This window comes from Pongo abelii, chromosome 5 (assembly GCF_028885655.2).
Source record: "Pongo abelii isolate AG06213 chromosome 5, NHGRI_mPonAbe1-v2.0_pri, whole genome shotgun sequence".
NCBI classification, from domain to species: domain Eukaryota; kingdom Metazoa; phylum Chordata; class Mammalia; order Primates; family Hominidae; genus Pongo; species Pongo abelii.
Window position 1 is genome coordinate 76,194,181 of NC_071990.2, and position 19,630 is coordinate 76,213,810.

The window sequence follows — 19,630 nt, forward strand, 5'->3', positions numbered from 1 at the left end:
TTTCTTTTTCTATTAATTTTTTTTTTTAGAGATGGGGGTCTCACTATGTTGCCCAGCCTAGGCTTGAACTCCTGGCCTCAAGCAATTCTCCTACCTCAGCCTCCTGAGTAGTTGGGACTACAGGTGTGTGCCACCACAGCCTTGTTTTTTCTTCTTAATTAATCATGGATGCTTTCCTGATCAGTACTGTCAACCTAAATAACAAAGAGCAGAGATGCTATAAAAGATATTTATTTAGGGGCTACAGCATTGCAATGAGAATATGTGTGCCATAGTAAATTATGTGCATATTCAGGGAGGTAAAGGAAGGCAAAGGTTTTTAAGGGAAAAAATGAGGAGGATCACAGAATTGTTTTGACATCATTATCCTTGGCTATAAAGATCAATAACAAGTGTGACACTGGTGCACGGTTGGAAAGGCAGTTGTTGGGCAGATGTCCCTGCAGAAGTATTTCTTGTGTAAGGCTGCAATAGATTTTATGAAAGATTGTGGTTTTTTTATTATTATTATACTTTAAGTTTTAGGGTACATGTGCACAATGTGCAGGTTAGTTACATATGTATACATGTGCAATGCTGGTGTGCTGCACCCATTAACTCGCCATTTAGCATTAGGTATATCTCCTAATGCTATCCCTCCCCCCTCCCCCCACCCCACAACAGTCCCCAGAGTGTGATGTTTCCCTTCCTGTGTCCATGTGTTCTCATTGTTCAATTCCCATCTATGAGTGAGAACATGCGGTGTTTGGTTTTTTGTCCTTGTGATAGTTTACTGAGAATGATGATTTCCAATTTCATCCATGTCCCTACAAAGGACATGAACTCATCATTTTTATGGCTGCATAGTATTCCATGGTGTATATGTGCCACATTTTCTTAACCCAGTCTATCATTGTTGGACATTTGGGTTGGTTCCAAGTCTTTGCTATTGTGAATAGTGCCACAATAAACATATGTGTGCATGTGTCTTTATAGCAGCATGATTTATAGTCCTTTGGGTATATACCCAGTAATGGAATGGCTGGGTCAAATGGTATTTCTAGTTCTAGATCCCTGAGGAATCGCCACACTGACTTCCACAATGGTTGAACTAGTTTACAGTCCTACCAACAGTGTAAAAGTGTTCCTATTTCTCCACATCCTCTCCAGCACCTGTTGTTTCCTGACTTTTTAATGATTGCCTTTCTAACTGGTGTGAGATGGTATCTCATTGTGGTTTTGATTTGCATTTCTCTGATGGCCAGTGATGATGAGCATTTTTTCATGTGTCTTTTGGCTGCATAAATGTCTTCTTTTGAGAAGTGTCTGTTCATATCCTTTGCCCACTTTTTGATGGGGTTGTTTGTTTTTTTCTTGTAAATTTGTTGGAGTTCATTGCAGATTCTGGATATTAGTCCTTTGTCAGATGAGTAGGTTGTGAAAATCTTCCCCCATTTTGTAGGTTGCCTGTTCACTCTGATGGTAGTTTCTTGTGCTGTGCAGAAGCTCTTTAGTTTAATTAGACCCCATTTGTCAATTTTGGCTTTTGTTGCCATTGCTTTTGGTGTTTTAGACATGAAGTCCTTGCCAATGCCTATGTCCTGAATGGTAATGCCTAGGTTTTCTTCTAGGGTTTTTATGGTTTTAGGTCTAACGTTCAAGTCTTTAATCCATCTTGAATTGATTTTTGTATAAGGTGTAAGGAAGGGATCCAGTTTCAGCTTTCTCCATATGGCTAGCCAGTTTTCCCAGCACCATTTATTAAATAGGGAATCCTTTCCCCATTGCTTGTTTTTCTCAGGTTTGTCAAAGATCAGATAGTTGTAGATATGCAGCATTATTTCTGAGGGCTCTGTTCTGTTCCATTGATCTATATCTCTGTTTTGGTACCAGTACCATGCTGTTTTGGTTACTGTAGCCTTGTAGTATAGTTTGAAGTCAGGTAGCATGATGCCTCCAGCTTTGTTCTTTTGGCTTAGGATTGACTTGGCGATGTGGGCTCTTTTTTGGTTCCATATGAACTTTAAGGTAGTTTTTTCCAATTCTGTGAAGAAAGTCATTGGTAGCTTGATGGGGATGGCATTGAATCTATAAATTACCTTGGGCAGTATGGCCATTTTCACGATATTGATTCTTCCTACCCATGAGCATGGAATGTTCTTCCATTTGTTTGTATCCTCTTTTATTTCATTGAGCAGTGGTTTGTAGTTCTCCTTGAAGAGGTCCTTCATGTCCCTTGTAAGTTGGATTCCTAAGTATTTTATTCTCTTTGAAGCAATTGTGAATGGGAGTTCACTCATGATTTGGCTCTCTGTTTGTCTGTTATTGATGTATAAGAATGCTTGTGATTTTTGTACATTGATTTTGTATCCTGAGACTTTGCTGAAGTTGCTTATCAACTTAAGGAGATTTTGGGCTGAGTCTTTGTGATAGTTTTTATTATCAGGGATATAAGCATGAGAGCCTTTTTTTAATGACGTTCCCCAGCTCTATTTGTCAGTGGGTTTTGGTTTTGGTTTTTTTTTTTTTTTTTTTTTTGACATCAGTAACTTCATTTTGGTTCTGACAACATCCATATTTTCCTCTTTTCATCAAGATCTTTCTCCAAAAGCATCACTGATTAAACACCCTGTAGTTAGGTTTTGATGTTCCTCAGGTACAGAATAGACCTGTCCTCGTTATTGGTCTTGTCTCACATTATAAGGAGTAATCGGCAACTAGGAGTCAGTGTCAAAACTCTTCTAGCCATGTTTGAGCAACAAGGGAGGTTTAAAGGGAGTAGCTCTAAGGCTAAGTATACCTGAAGTCCATTAATAAGTTCTGTTCTGTGGTCTTTTGTTTTCATCTCAAAGTGCTGGGTCAGCATTATTTTGTTAGGAGTTGTACTTCCACAAAAATTGTAGAGTTAACATATACAAAGTTTAGAAAGGGAAAAGACAAAGGAAAATTAACAGTAATATGACTATTCTAATTTGTGTAATTATTTTGAGCCATTAATCTAGGCTTAAAGATAACCAATTGAATAAATCAAATGACTATAGGGAATTAGGTGAGACCTATTGTAACCAGGTGAACTACTTCCTTATTTTGTGTATATGGGTCTCAACTTTTCCAGAGGAATTTATCCAGGTATAGCACATAGTATTACCAATAGCACAGACATTTTCTTATTTAACCAATGGATACTAAACAATTTTGTTTTGTTTTGTTTGAGACAGGGTCTCTCTCTGTCTCAGGCTGGAGTGCAGCAGTACGATCTTGGCTCACTGCAACCTCACCTCCCAAGTTCAAGTGATTCTCCTGCCTCAGCCTCCCGAGTGGCTGGGACTACAGGCATGCACCGCCATGCCCGGCGAATTTTTGTGTTTTTAGTAGAGACAGGGTTTCACCATGTTAGCCAGGCTGGTCTTGAACTCCTGACCTCAGGTGATCCGCTCACCTCGGCCTTCCAAAGTGCTAGGATTACAAGCATGAGCCACTGCGCCCAGCCTACTCAACAATTTCTTAGGTTAGGCTCTCCAGTTACCAGCAGAATATACTGATGGTGAAATTTCAATTACATCATTAGCTTACCAAGTGTAAAAGGTAGCATAGAGGGGTAAGAGTCTAATTATGATATGGAGTCTTGCTTCAATGTCTTGAGAAAAGCTATCTACAGCATGAAAACATCAACTGCTGCTCCTGGTTTGTAATTTGAAAGTCTCTGGTCATGACACCAAGTGGTTTGGTAAACCTTTTGTGTGGCCCATACATCAGGCATGAGGTTTGTTTCTTAAATTTCACCTAGTTTTGACTTATAGGGATTTAGGAACAAAGAAGCTTACTGACAATTATTGAAGGAAATTAGGAGAATTCAAGATCTGATCTAGTCTACAGGTAGATAACAAGAACTTGGAAAACAATGCCCAGGGCTACTATCTAGTAACAGCTGTATTATATTTCTTCAAAAATATAACTTTTTCTCTCTACATTGATCATTAGGAATCTCAGACTTAAAAACTTCTTGAGCGTGGGAAGCCAAACCAAAGCAGACTTTAGACTTTATTTCAGTCTTAAGGTTCTTGGGTCTGCCAAGAAGTGACAATTTTTATTCACTCACTGTAAGGCTAGAAACTACTAAAGCCAGACATTTTGTGCACACTCTTAAATACAACATTTTATTCAAAGTCTTGGTAAAAGGCCAGGGGCATTGGCTCACACCTGTTATCCCAGAAACTTGGGAGGCCAAGGCAGGAGGATCCTGGATAACTTGAGGCCAGGAATTTGAGACCAACCTGGGCAATATAGTGAGACCCCACCTCCACCAAAAAAAATTTTGTTTTTAATTAGCCAAGCATGGTGGTACACACCTGTAGTCCTAGCCACTTAGGAGGCTGAGGCAGGAGTTTCACTTGAGCCCAGGAGCTTAAGATCACAGTGAGTTTTGATCATGCTGCTGCACTCCAGCCTAGATAACAGAGTGAGATTCTGTCTCTAAAGAAACAAATAAACAAAAACGCAAACACACAAAAAAAGACTTGGTAAAAAAAAAAAAATCAGTGTTTCCAATTACATCCCGTTTATGAAGAGAGAGCAAATTTTTATTGAACTTATGTAAATAAAGAATATTCATAAGAATTTGCCAATTTTTGGAAGAATCAAGTAGGGGAAAAAAGCAAAGGTGTTTCCATCTTTATTAAAAGTATACTTTACCAAATTCTTGTACACTATAAATAGGTTATGAGAAAAAAAAATTCTTAAATCTGAAAAACAAAACATTTAAATAAAGAACCAACAATGGTTTAAATAAGTCATAAAAACATTATCAATTACTTAATTTCATGTAACTAATTTATTGTTTTGCTTGATCTTGATTAGCAGTTTTATGAACCTATAAATTTCCTTATTAGAGTTCTGAAGATTTTTATGTCATTCATTGATCTTAAAGTTATGAGAAATCTGTGTTCAAGACTACTTGTTAGAGTCTTTCTATGCAAAGTTATTTTGGACTATAGCTGATTGCAAATGCTTTTAGAGAAGTCTTCAAAGCAATAACTGTGGATGACAGAAACTTAGAATAGTCATGGTTAAAAATCTGATGAAAGTTCCTGGCCAGGCACAGTGGTTCACACCTGTAATCCCAGCACTTTGGGAGGTTAAGGTGGGCAGATTGCTTGAGCCCAGGAGTTTGAGACCAGCCTGGGCAACATGGTGAAACCCCATCTCTACAAAAAATACAAAAATTAGGTGGGTGTGATGGTGTGCAACTATATTCCCAGCTACTCGAGAGGCTGAGGTAGGAGGATTGCTTGCTTGAGCCCAGGAAGCAGAGGCTGCAGTGAGCCAAGATCGCACCACTGCAATCCAGCCTGAGCAACAGAGTGAGACCCTGTCTCAAAAAAAAATAAATAAATAATTTCCCAATTGACAAGGAAATGTAGTTATTTCCATTACATGCCGCATTTTAAGATAACAATCAGGCCAGGCGCGGTGGCTCACGCTTGCAATCCCAGCACTTTGGGAGGCCGAGACCAACAGATCATGAGGTCAGGAGATCGAGACCATCCTGGCTAATATGGTGAAACCCCGTCTCTACTAAAAACACAAAAAATTAGCCAGGCATGGTGGCATGCACCTGTAGTCCCAGCTACTCAAAAGCCTGAGGCAGGAGAATCGCTTGAACCCAGGAGGCAGAGGTTGCAGTGAGCCAAGATCACATCACTGCACTCCAGCCTGGGCGACAGAGCGAGACTCCACCTCAACAACGAGAAAAAAAAGAATCAGAATCATGACTGACAATGTCATATCAGGAGGATCAAACTTTTATAAATTTTATACAACTCTTAGAATACTCACATTAATACATATCCACACAAATATAAGTTTAGGAAAGATTTAACATAGCCACCAAAATTATGACTGTAACATATTTTTATGAATTGATATAATTTTACAACATTTATATCAATAGCATAAACATAAATGTAACTGAAGGAATATCTAGTATCACATCATTTTACAATGCTTCCCATACAATTTACCAAATAAGCCTAATTATTTAATATATCTAAAAGATGAGAGACACAACTTTGAGGCTCTCCAGGGGCCCAGCTGGAAAATCCCAATGTTAATTTTAAGTAAAAAAGATTTAGTTTCAGATTTTGATGATGTGGGTGGGGGGAGGACCTGCCAAAGATGTTAAAAAGTTCAAAACACCTGATCAAAACAAAATCACAGGTTATTGTAAAATAATAGCCATTAATTTAACCAGAGTGACAAAAGACTTCAAAAGCAATACAGAAAGTTACATGGATGTAAAAACCTTAACCCTTTTAAAGTTCAGTTTTTCTATGTAGTCCAAAACCTAATAAAGACAAGATAGGAAATTATCTTGATAAAATGTAAAATCTTTGTTTTTTCAGGCCAGTTACCAAAACATAAAGAAAAATCTCTTGTAGTGTGATTGCTTCTCCTTATGGGAAGCCCATTTAGATAATCTGGAAGTCAATCCTGATGAAAAGGGTACTTGAATTTAATCAGGCACAGGAAGAATGTATCTAGGGTTAAGAATATACATTACATTATACAGGAATGTAAACGAGAAAACTAATACCTTGAGTGAGGGAATACATGGCTCTCACTAACAACATAGGAAGTTTCCTGATTACATGGAACAATTTGGGCACATCAATAAAAGCCAAGAGCACAGAATTGGTTTATACTGGAGGAATACACTGTGTTTCTAGGCTTTTAAGATAAATATTTCAGTGCTTGCTTTGACAGCACATATACTAAAGTTGGAATGATACAGAGAAGATTAGCATGGCCATAAGCTGTTAAAAAAAATAATTTTTTTAAAATTTCAGCATCAGACTGTAACAGTAGAGTTGGAAGAAAAAAAAAAAGTTGCAGAAATTGATGAATAGATTGAAGGAGAAAGTTATCACCTCAGCCAAGAAAAGAGATACACCTCTTCAAAGGACGAAAGAACAAAGGGCAAGATGTATGACCTGCAAATCACATGCAGCAAGGTACAGCAAAAGTTGAACTTTTTCTTTTTTAAGTTAACATTGAACTTCTAGGCTGGACATGGTGGCTCATACCTGTAATCCTAGCACTTTGAGAGGCCAAGGCAGGTGGATCACCGAGCCCAAGAGTTCAAAACTAGCCTGGATAATATAGGGAGACCCTGTCTTTACAAAAAATAAAACAAAAATTAGCTGGATATAGTGGCACACACCTGTAGTCCTAGCTACTCAGGAGGCTGAGGTGGAAGGATTGCTTGAGCACACAAGGTCAAGGCTGCAGTGAGCTGTTACTCCAGCCTGGGTGACAGAGTGAGAACTTGTCTCGAAAAAAAAAAAAAAAAAAAAAAAAGGCCAGGCGTGGTGGCTCACACCTGTAATCCCAGCACTTTGGGAGGCCAAGGTGGGCCGATCACTCAAGGCCAGGAGTTTGAGACCAGCCTGGCCAACATGGCAAAACCCCGTCTCTACTAAAAACACAAAATCAGCCGTGTGTGGTGGCACACACCTGTAGTCCCAGCTACTCAGGAGGCTGAGGGAGGAAAACTGCTTGAACCTGGGAGGCGGAGGTTGCAGTGAGCCAAGATCCCGCCATTGCACTCCAGCCTGGGTGACAGAGTGAGACTCCATCTGAAAAAAAAAAGTTGAACTTCTAAAATATAAATCTGAGAAGTCACAAAAAGGAAAAATTTTACCTTGAGAAATAAAATTATTAGTCTCAATGAAAAAGATAGCATCAGGCTGGGCACAGTGGCTCACGCCTGTAATCCCAGCACTTTGGGAGGCCAAGGCAGGTGGATTACCTGAGGACAGGAGTTCGAGACCAGCCTGGCCAACATGGTGAAACCCTGTCTCTACAAGAATATAAAAAATTAGCTGGGTGTGGTGAAGGACGCCTGTAATCCCAGATACTCCAGAGGCTGAAGCAGGAGAATCGCTTGAACCTGGGAGGCGGAGGTTGCAGTGAGCCAAGATTGTGTCACTGCACTCCAGCCTGGGCGACAGAGCAAGACTCTGTCTCAAAAAAAAAGAAAAAAGAAAAAAAACAAAGACAGCATCTCCAACCTCAAACTTGGGAAACTAAATAGATCTCAGGAAGAAATGTGGCAGAAATACAAACTATTAGCAGTTCAGAATATGGCTGTTAAAGAAACAGATTTGACAATTAAAAATCAAAACCTCTGGTAATTTTACTAAGAGCAAATGAATACTTAAAGAAAATTCTGTTGTTCTAACATAGGGGACCAAATTTGTTTAGTTTTTTATTAGTGTATTTTTAATATTAAAGCTCAATTTTACAAAGACTCATAAATAATTGCCTTCTAATTATAGCCAACTTGATCATAAACAAAATTCCTCTCATAAAGTTCGCTTTCACAAACCTTATCACAACTTATTCAGACCACTGATGACATGCTTGAATTTTCTGCTTTGTCTTATACTTCTCTTTCTTAACTAGTCATTTTACCTTAGGACAAAAACTTACCATACAAGAATCTTTCTTATACAAAATTATTCTCTGTTCTTTTTAACCTTCTTTACCAAAAATACATCCTCATATCCATAACTTTTTTCAGTACTAATGGATCTACTTCACTGGCTTAAATAGCTGCAAAGCGTTCTGCCAAAAAGATGTTCCATGGTGTATCTGATAATTTCTCTATCCTTGTAATATATCTTTCCATATTTGGCTGGGCGTGGTGGCTCAGGCCTGTAATCCCAGCATTTTGGGAGGCTGAGGTGCATTGATCACTTGAGGTCAGGAGTTGGAGACCAGCCTGGCCAACCTGGCAAAACCCCATCTCTACTAAAAATACAAAAATTAGCCAGGCTAGTGGCACATGCCTGTAATCCCAGCTACTCAGGAGGCTGAGGTGAGGGAATTGCTTGAGCCCAGGAGGCGGAAGTTGCAGTGAGCCAAGATCATGCCACTGCACTCCAGCCTAGGTGACAGAGTGAGACTCTGTCTTAAAAATATATATATATATATTATATATATACACACACACACACACACACTATATATATATATCCACTATATATACATATACTATATATATACAGTATATATATATACTATATATATATACATATATATACATATACATATATATACATGTATATACATATACATATATATATACATGTATATACATATACATATATATATACATGTATATACATATACATATATATATACATGTATATACATATACATATATATACATATACTATATATATATACACACTGTATATATGTACACTATGTATATATATACACTATATATATATATACTTTTTTTTCCCTATACTTAACGTTTGTGTGATTGCTGAAAACGTTGTGGCCCCTTTACACTGGGGTGGTGAACAATGGTTTGGCAAACTTTGAGGTCATCAAAGCATCTTCTTGAAAAATATAACTTTAGAAAATAGCCAACATTTGTATTAGACTATGTTCCTCAGAAATAAAAGAATCAGAGAAAGAAAAGCAGAATGAAATTTACAAATATGTACACATACAAATAGGGAGAAAGATAAAGTAATTATCTCACATGTATTTATTTATAATAAAATTATATTTAGAAGAATAGATAAGGAAGCTAGTTATAAAATGAGTCTTTTAACCTCCTAAGGCAAAGGCGTTTAAAGTCCAAAGCTCAGAGTGCTACTTAATCCTTTTTTGTGTGTGTTCTGAAAACTAAAGTTTGTCAACCTGCAGAAGTAATGAAGCAGTTCTGTTTGCAAAGTGAAGCTAATGAAAAATACAAAATCCTAATCAGATTTAGTTTGGAGTCAGCTTTAAAGAATAGCACTTTCGGGCTGCGCGTGTTGGCTCAGGCCTGTAATCCCAGCACTTTGGGAGGCCGAGGCAGGCAGATCACCCGAGGTCAGAAGTTCAAGACCAGCCTGTCTCTACTAAAAATACAAAAATTAGCCAGGCGTGGTGTGTGCACCTGTAGTCCCAGCTACTTGGGAGGCTAAGGCAGAAGAATTGCTTGAATCCGGGAGGTAGAGGTTGCAGTGAGCCAAGATTGCGCCACTGAACTCCAGCCTGGGCCACACAGTGAGACTCCGTCTCAAAAAAAAAGAACAGAACAGCACTTTCAGAAAACTGTGTTACATCCCATTAGTGCATTCCTTCTGCTGTTATTAACTGGAGATAAGAAGTGAAGAAAAAATACCAAGAAAGAAGGCAGCCAACAGCAGACTCAAATAAATAGGGAAAATACAACAATGATGACCTATGAAAGTACCACTTTTATGCATTATTTCATATTTAAATACTTGCTTCTAGGTCCATGGATTATATTCTACCTATCATCACCACATTATAATGATAATAAGAGACCATGAACTTTGGAGTCTAGATGGACTTGAGCTCAAATCCTAGGTCTACAATTTTCTAGCTGAGTCACCTTGGCAAGGTCATTTAACCTTTGAGTCTATGTTAACTTATAAAATAAGAATGGCCAGGTGTGGTGGCTCACGCCTGTATTTCCAGCACTTTGGGAGGCTGAGGTGGCCAGATCACGAGGTCAGGAGTTCAAGACCATCCTGGCTAACACGGTGAAACCCCATCTCTACTAAAAATACAAAAAAAAAATTAGCCGGGTGTGGTGGCTGGCGCCTTTAGTCCCAGCTACTCTGGAGGCTTAGGCAGGAGAATAGCATGAACCCGGGAGGCGGAGCTTGCAGTGAGCTGAAATCGCGCCAATGCACTCCAGCCTGGGTGACAGAGTGAGATTCCGTCTCAAAAAAAAAAGAATGACAGTAGATGTTCAGTAAATGTTGGTTAGGAGATCTGGATAGTATACCTACCAAATCATATTGAGAGTACTGCCTTTACAAAAATAAAATAGCTATACTATCCTGAAAGTGTGGTTCTCAGATCAGTACCACCTTTGAGCTCATTAGAAATGCAAATTCATGGATCCTACCCAGACCTATGTAATCAGATGGTCTGGGACAGGGCCCAGGAAACTGCTTTATAAGCTCTTTAGTTGATTCTTATGCATGTTAAAGTGTGAGAACTACTGCCTCGGAGATCAGCTAGAAATTATTTCCATGTGATCAGTTCCATTAATGAACATGAAAGGATCTAGTGGTCATCTGCAGGACCAATTTATCTGCTAGGCACAAGAGGCACAGTGCCAAGGGCCCATGACACTTTTAAGGTCTTATGAAAATGTTTTAATTTTTTTTAATCAAAAGAAAAAATAAACATAATGATAATAAGTATATAATAACAAATCCAGTCTGGGTTATATTTTATCTTTATACCAAAGTAGTTGTAAAATTAACTAATTTAAAATTTTTAAATGTAGTTTTATATATAGCATTTAAACTCTGGCCAAAAGTTTGATATATTTCCTGTGGAGGAAGGGCCTGATGAAGTCATAGTGCTTAGGGCCCAGGAAAGTCATAATGCAGCCCTAGTCACCTGAAAACTTCTCTGTTCACTTATAAATGTTGACGCTGAAGGAGCCTGGTAGGAACTATGTAGAAGAAATGTGTGCTATTTTGAGGATATATTCACTTACAATTTTTAAAAGATTAGTTTTGAGCTTCATTTAATCAAAAGTTTAAAATTATAAGCACTAAAATGGCTGATAAATCACCTGCTAAAACCCTAGGACAAAAATCTGCAACATGTAACAGGGGCAGAAATCGTTGACTAGAGAGAAGAACTGGAAATTAAAAATGAGCATAAAATATGGTAAGATTAAAAAAACAATAATAAGATAATCAGCAAGTTGGAAGTGAAATGGGATAATGTAGAAATTATGTTAGGACAGAAACTTACATCCTTATAACAGAACTGAATATACTATTTTCATATAATGCTCATCATTTCATCTGGCACAAATACACTTAGCTCTTGAAAAACCATCAACCAGTCACAAATCGCAGAACCTGCTATTGTCTCCTGAAACTTGTATTTAGTTGTGGATTAACTATATACTGCATGTCTCAGTGTGGTGCCTAGAAGAACGGGATTTGATAATTATGTTTTCAAAGAAATATATGTATTAAAACAGTTACTATTTTATTAATCATTATTAAGCTCTACCAGCATAGAATATGGGTCAGTTTATCCAAGTAGTTTTATACACAGCACTTTAAATTTGGCTAAAATAGAGGAAACATCCCCTATGATACAAAAGAATTTGCAGCTTTAGGGATAACATACACAAAGAGAAAACTTTGTTATGTGTCTATAACCAACTCAAATCTTCGTTTTGTCAATTCCCAGCCCCCTCAGAGCAACTCAGGTTATTTCAGCATTATAATCTTCAAATCCAAACCCTAGGTTCACACCTCAATTGCTGATCCCTTTTAGAGTATCTTTCCTGGATTTCTACCAAAATGTTATTTGGGGCATAGACATTTTCCGAACCTCTGAGAAGATTGTATTATAGCATTATAATCTTCAAATCCAAATCCTAGATTCACACCTCGATTGCTGATCCCTTTTAGAGTATCTTTCCTCGATTTCTACCAAAATGTTACTTGGGGCATAGACATTTTCTGAACCTCTGAGAAGATTATATCACATAGTCTTTAAGGAGTCTGGGTTCTAGCATTCTATGATTCTAAATTTTCCTTGGGAAAAAATTATTTTTGATACTTTTTATTATTTACTCATTAAGCAGATATGTATTAATATCTATTGGTGCAAGATTCTATTCAGACAAAAAGTGCATTGCAGATGGAGGGTAAAACATGTCCAAAGGCTCTAATGTAGAAAAGAGAAACAAAAAATTGAAAATGGCTGGAGCTTAATGAAGATGAGAATGCTGCAGGAGGAGGCCAGTGAGTTACGTAGGGAGGGCCTGGGATTTAGGACTTTATCCCAAGAGCAAAGGGAAATCTTTGAGTGGTTTTAAAGAGTAAAGTGTTTTGATCTGATTTACATTAAAAAAAAGAGAGGCCAGGCAAGGTGGCTCACACCTGTAATCCCAGCACCTTGGAAGGTCAAGGTGGGTGGATCACTTGAACTCATGAGTTCAAGATCAGCCTGGGCAACATGGTAAAACCCTGTCTACAAAAAATACAAAAAAAATTAGCTAGGCATGGTGGTGCACACCTGCAGTCACAGCTACTTGGGAGACTGAGGTAGGAGAGGTAGGAGGATCACTTGAACCTGGGAGGCAGAAGTTAACAGTGAGCCGAGATTGCACCACTGAACTCCAGCTTGAGCCAGAGAGCCAGACCTTGTCTCAATAATAATAACAATTAATTAATTAATTTTTAAAAAGATTATTGTGGCTTTTGTGTGAGAAATGGATTAGAGAAGGGGTAGAGAGATTAAGGAATAACCTGTTTGAAGCTATTATTGTAGTATAGCTGAAAGATTATAGTGGCTAAGATTGATGGGGAGACACTGGAACTGGAAAAAATATGAATAGATTCAAAAGATAATCAGGAAGGAGATTTAAAAAAAGAGGGGAAAGAGGAGAGAGAAGGAGCGAGAAAGAGAGATGAGTGATTCCTAGTTTTCTGGCTTGTGAAACCAGAAATGCATGAATGACATGAGTAAATGACAACGCTATTCACTAGGCTAAAAAAACCAGGAAAGGGGCCGGGCGCGGTCACTCACACCTGTAATCCAGCACTTTGGGAGGCCGAGGCGGGTGGATCACCTGAGGTCAGGAGTTCGAGACCAGCCTGGCCAAGGTGGTGAAATCCCGTCTCTACTAAAAATACAAAAATTAGCCGGGCGTGGTGGCGGGCGCCTGTAATCCCAGCTACTCGGGAGGCTGAGGCAGGAGAATCGCTTGAACCTGGGAGGCGGAGGTTGCCGTGAGCCGAGATCATGCCATTGCACTCCAGCCTGGGCGACAAGAGTGAAACTCCGTCTCAAAAAACAAACAAACAAACAAACAAAAATCTTCTACACACTTTACCTTGTTTCCCATTCCATGTGTTGCTGTAACAGTTGGTAATTACCACTAATTTAGCAATTTAACACAAATTTTTTTCTGATAGTTCTGTAGGGTCAGAAGTCCAATACCTTTCTGATTGGGCTAAAGTCAAAGTGTCAGTTTTCCTTTCTGGAGACTCTTGAGGAGAATAGATTTTCTTGCCTTTTCCAGCTTCCAGAGGCCAAACACATTCCTTGACTCCTGGCACCTTCTTCCATTTTCAAAGCCAGCATATATGCATTTTAAAAGCAAAGATTTATTTTTAATTAAAAAAACAATTTTTCCAAATGGAATCAAGCTGCTGAAAGTTTTTTTTTTTTTTTTTTGAGACGGAGTTTCGCTCTGTTGCCCAGGCTGGGGTGCAATGGCACGATCTCCGTTCATCGCAACCTCCGCCTCCCGGGTTCAAGCGATTCTCCTGCCTCAGCCTCCCGAGTAGCTGAGATTACAGGCATGTGCCACGACGCCCAGCTAATTTTGTATTTTTAGTACAGACGGGGTTTCTCCATGTTGGTCAGGCTGGTCTTGAACTCCGCCCGACCTCAGGTGATCCACCCGCCTCGGCCTTCTAAAGTGCTGGGATTACAGGCGTGAGCCACCGCGCTCGGCCTGAAAGATTTTTTTAAAACTACATGTTGAAGTCTGTACAAATGGCCAGTTACCCACATTTGCCTATTACCTACACATCTCAGTATTATACTGTCATTGGCACAGACGATGTCATAGAACAGCACAACAGGATCATGCAATAACCTCAGGCAACAAAAATAAGTTACATTCATTACACTGCTCTTGCCAATCAGGAAAGATTATTGGTTCGCATTAGGAAAAAGATTTCAAAGGACGTTTTAAACAATAAGCCTTTCTGCTTAGGCCTTCGTTAACAGCACAACTGAATTAGAACAGTCCATTCCCCAAAGACTGCACTTAATCATGTCGGTTTTCTGCATCATTTTAATTGCTGTTGACTTTTCATTGACATGTAGCATAGATTTTTGCTTATTTTTGTTTTTTAAAGAACGATACTGAAAGACAAGAAAAATGCTATCAGAGGACTACAAACCTGCAGGAGTTGAGTTTCAGTCATGAAACATTATAATCATTTTCTGTGCTTTCCATATTTCCTCGAATGATAATGTACTATTTTTATAATATGAGAAAATTTTTAAAGGAAAAGAATTTCAAAAAAAAAAAAAGGCCTCACTTGTAAGGTAGGGTATGGTTTTTTCAAGTCTCAGGCACGTAAATGACAAGGGACTTTTAAAAAAACAAAAAAACACTGCCATTTAAAGCTGACTGGTAGGATCTTCCCTGCTAAATTATTTTGCAAACTTCTTTAAAAATAAATGTAGACCACGAATCATTTACTAAACATGTGATTCCAGTAGCTCACTACCTTTTCTCTTCAGTTGGCTGTAGTTTAAATTCTAAGGCCTCCTCCAGAAATGACATTTTCACATTTCTTAGGCATCTGTGGTGCCAGAGGAGCAAACCCATCGCACACGCCAGGTCTGCCATGGGGCCCTGGGCGGTGGGGATTTTGGATGTAACGTGTCTAGGCCAAGCCCGCGCCGTGAAAGGCCGACCCTGCCGAAAACCCGAGCGGCGGGCGCCCACAAGTCAGGGCTCGGTGCGGCGCCGCAGCCAGCTCTGCCCGCGAGCCGAGTCCGGGCTGCTGAGGGGGAGCCGCGCTGGGGGCGGCGGCGTCGGGGCGGGGGCGGGAGCCGGGCGGCAGCTCCAGCGCCCGTGGGGGAGGAGCGGTAGCGGCGGCGGCTGGAGCTGCTGTGGCGACCGACACGAGGCGGTGGCAGAGGAGACCCACCCCTGTCCACATGGACAGTCGCAAAGGCCTCCGCTGATGCATTCACGCCTGGGCGGGGTGGGCGGACGGCCGTAGCGGCGACGGCTGCAGAACGAGCTAGGGGCCTGGAGGCGCCTGACGGTCGCAGGGACCTCGCCGCTCCGGCGCGGCGGGTGCGGCCATTTTACGGCCTGGGACGAAGGGAGGCGTGTTTGTGTGCTCGCCTTCGTTCTCCTTTCTTGGGAACCCACGGCTGGGGGAAGTTTCTCAGGCAGCCTAGGTGGGCGGTGGATGGGGAGTCGTGGGCCGAGAGGAACCGGGCCCGGGAAGCGCCGTCGTCGTCGTCGCTCGCGTTCCCCCGGAGGGGCCTGAGAAGCTCGGGCCGCGGGCCTCGCTGCCCGCCAGCCCGCGGACAGGCCGGGGCGCGCCTGGCCTGCTTTTGTGTAGGCCCGTCTGAACGTGGGAGCGCAGCCCGCCTGACGGCTGAGCCCGAGGTCCGCAACCCTGCGGCGTCTACCCTCCTCCGGCGCGGCCCCTCATCCCGGCGAGCACGGCGGCGGTGTGGGCCATGGATTAAGAAGGAGGCGGCGTGGGAGGAGGAAGATGGCGGCCGGCAAGAGCGGCGGCAGCGCCGGGGAGATTACTTTTCTGGAAGGTACGTCTATTTCTGCCCTTGACGGGGAGAAGGGAGGGTATACTGGAAAACGTGGCCCCCAGAACCCCGGATATTCAGTTATCTGCGCTGGGTGGGTTTGGGGGGCGGTGAAGTACGAGGGATGAGCGATGACGGGGAGGGAGTGTGCTGCGAGCGCGCCTGGTTCGAGTCCGCCCAGGCGAGGGGCTCGGCTGCTAGCCGGTTCGGCCCAGGGGGCGCGGGTGGATTGAGCTGCGAGCCAGAGTTGGTGGGCGTCCTTTGAGAGTGCGCGCTGAAGTCTTTGACATTTAAAAAAATTTTGGGGTGGTGGCCTAAGGATGAGAGCAGCCAGCATTCACATCTTGTTTGGTGTTCATGAAAAGTTTCAAATTGCTAAGATTGGGTGCAACTGGGGACCAATCTAAGTAGGGAGGGGACAGAGTTTCATTGAGGTGTGTTTTATACCCTCTGGTCTGTTTGTCAGAGTTTCAGGCTTGCTTTTGCAGCCAGCCTTCAGATTAGGCCTGGCCTTGTCTGATATTCTTTCGGAATGTGTTTTCATAAAAATATTTTGTAAAATAATTTATCTGGAAAAAGAGTAAGGTTTACAGTGTCAATTTTGGGGCCGTAACTAAAGCTTGTTGACACAATTTGAGTGTTTTATTCACTCGTGAGGGAAAGTTAAACATTTGCTGTAAGTAGACTAAGCCAGCCTCAAGAAAAGCTGTATGTTTTTGTTGGGGAAGGTGGTAATGGGGAACAATATTGATTTTTTTGGTCTATGAATATATAAGGACCTCCAAAATAGAGCTAAATGTTATGGTAATTGTAGCCCAAGAAGTGTTTATATTACTTAATTTGACTGTGGGTTCAGTGTTTACACTTTGTTTAGCAAAATGAGTCTCTGCTGCTCAGAGACTCATTCTTTTTGTTAAAAAGAATTAACTACTCTTTGGATAATTTTGCAAAGATGATTTTCATTGCAATATGTCATAAGCTTTACTTCAAAAAATAACTTTAGTATGTTTCGGAAAGATTACTGAATCAAGAAAGTACAATTTAGCTTAAAATTAAGAAAACCCCTAGACAGGTTCTATAGGAGGGTGTTGAGGAATGGGAATGCTTTGGTACTGCTTTGTTAACAGCACCTCGAACAGTGCCTGGAACACAGTAGGTACTCATTGTTAGTCTAGTGAAAGAATAGTGAATAATAGACGTAATTTTTCTTAATTCTTTTTACTTGAGTAAAGTGAAAAAAAAATCTTACCGTACAAGCCAGCCTTTATCTAAAAGTGATGAGAACTTTACAGGAGACTTCCTACTAAGAGTAAGAAAAGCTTCTGAGTTTTTCTGAGTTCATTTCGTATTACCTCCATTCCAGTTTGCGGAATGGGTACCTGTCAAGGCTGAGAGGGTGCAGCTTGTGTTACAGATAGTGCTATGTGTGTTGTTTTTTTTTTGAAATTGGAAACAAAAGATGGCTTACTCGTGCTTATTATCTTCAGTATGCAGATGATTATACTTTTGTGCTATCCTGGATTTCCAGCTTCTATAGGCCCGATTGAGTTAAAATTCTAATTGGATGAACATAGGGAGGATTAAAACAAGCACAAATAAAGCCACAGATGTAGAGTTAATGTGAGTTTCAAACTACTCCTTTTAGTTTATTCTAATCTAAGGGTCTTTGAATGTACAGGTGTGATAAATTCGAGTTTCACCATGTCTTAAGCATTTTTATAAAGCAAGCAAACGGTAACTTCTTTAGAGCATAAGCATAAGGGTTCTGGGCACGGTGGCGCACGCCTTTAATCGCACACAGCATTTTGGAGGGCCGAGGCAGGCGGATCACTTGAGGCCAGGAATTGGTGACCAGCCTGGCCAACATGGCGAAACCCCACTCTACTAAAAATACAAAAATTAGCCGTTTGTGGTTGGCGTGCGCCTGTAGTCCCTGCTACTGCAGAGGCTGAAGCAGGAGAATCGCTTGAAAACGGGAGGCAGAGGTTGCAGTGATCGCGCCACTGCACTCCAGCCAGGGCAACTGAGCGAGATTCTGTCTCCAAAAAAAAAAAAAAAAAAAAGCATAAGGAAAAGGAACAATTTTAGTTCCTCATAACCAATTTTCATATGCTATATTGAATCTTTCCAAATAAATGATATTTAATACTGATGTTTTCTGCTTAATTTCCCATGATTCTTTTGGTGTCTTACACTTTTAATAATAATAAAATATTCCGGCCAGGCGTGGTGGCTCACGCCTGTAATCCCAACACTTTGGGAGCCGAGATGAACGGATCACCTGAGGTCAGGAGTTTGAGACCAGCCTGGCCAACATGGTGAAACCCCGTCTCTACTAAAAATATAGAAATTAGCCTGGCGTGGTGGCGCGCGCCTGTAATCCCAACTACTCGGGAGGCTGAGGCAGGAGAATCACCTGAACCCAGGAGCTGGAGGTTGCAGTGAGCCGAGATCGCACCATTCGGACTCCAGCCTGGGCGAGGAGCGAAACTACATCTCAAATAATAATAAAATATTCCACCATAATTTGCTGTATATTTTGTATTATCAGGTTTATAAGTGTTCAAAATATTTCCCCATACATAGGCTCCTAGGATTTAATATTAAGACATCTACATATTACACTTTCTTTACTTTCCAGTCGAGTCCTTGAAAAACTAAACTAGGTTTTCATTAGCTCATCACATTTACAGCATCCTACTCTAACAGTCAGTGTACACGGTGCAGTGCATAAGAGAGTCAAGGACTCTGCCTTTATTTAGTCTTCTATCTTAGGTTCTGTGAAAGCATATCTCTGCAATAAACTGTGAAAAAGTAATGACTTTATCTTTTCACCATCATATTTCTTGCACCTGAAACATATTTGTTGTTAATGAAATAAACCAGATGATAAACAGTATGATAAATACGGAAGACATAAACAGCAATGATGGGGAAGCCATTTTACATAGCATTGAAGTCAGGAAAGGCATCCCTGAGGAGGTTACACTTAATTAAGTAAACACCTTAACTAAGAGACACGTCAGAATATGGCAGAGGGGATGTGTGTAAAGATTCATTTGATAAACAAAAAGGCTGAAATTAGAAAGCAAAGGAGAGAGTGATATGAGAGGCACATCTTTCATGCAGGATCATGAATAATTTTTATATCTTTCTCAGTGGGAAGCCATTGACGAGTTTGGGGCAAGGGGGTGTAATGATATGGTTTATCTTTTTTTAAAAAAAAACTTTGGCTGCTCTCTGTGGAATGAATTAGGGGGCAAGATTA

At 40.6% G+C, this 19,630-nt stretch overlaps 1 protein-coding gene and 1 pseudogene across 9 annotated transcripts in view; both read left to right on the plus strand.

Annotated features, from left to right (window-relative positions):
* The first annotated feature begins 6,725 nt into the window (after positions 1–6,725).
* LOC112134019 (U6 spliceosomal RNA) lies at positions 6,726–6,813 on the plus strand (annotated as a pseudogene).
* Positions 6,814–16,122: 9,309 nt separating this feature from the next.
* The window catches only part of SENP6 (SUMO specific peptidase 6), a 113,484-nt gene continuing 109,976 nt past the window's right edge, over positions 16,123–19,630 (plus strand). For 6 of the 9 annotated variants that reach the window (XM_063724870.1, XM_063724871.1, XM_063724872.1 and 3 more), the window contains exon 1: positions 16,159–16,365. In XM_063724870.1, coding sequence (XP_063580940.1) covers positions 16,314–16,365 — 52 coding nt within the window. In that variant the 5' untranslated portion in view covers positions 16,159–16,313. Of the gene's footprint in view, positions 16,366–19,630 lie in introns of all 9 variants that reach the window. The other 3 variants (XM_009242011.4, XM_063724873.1, XM_063724874.1) reach the window with 1 other exon arrangement.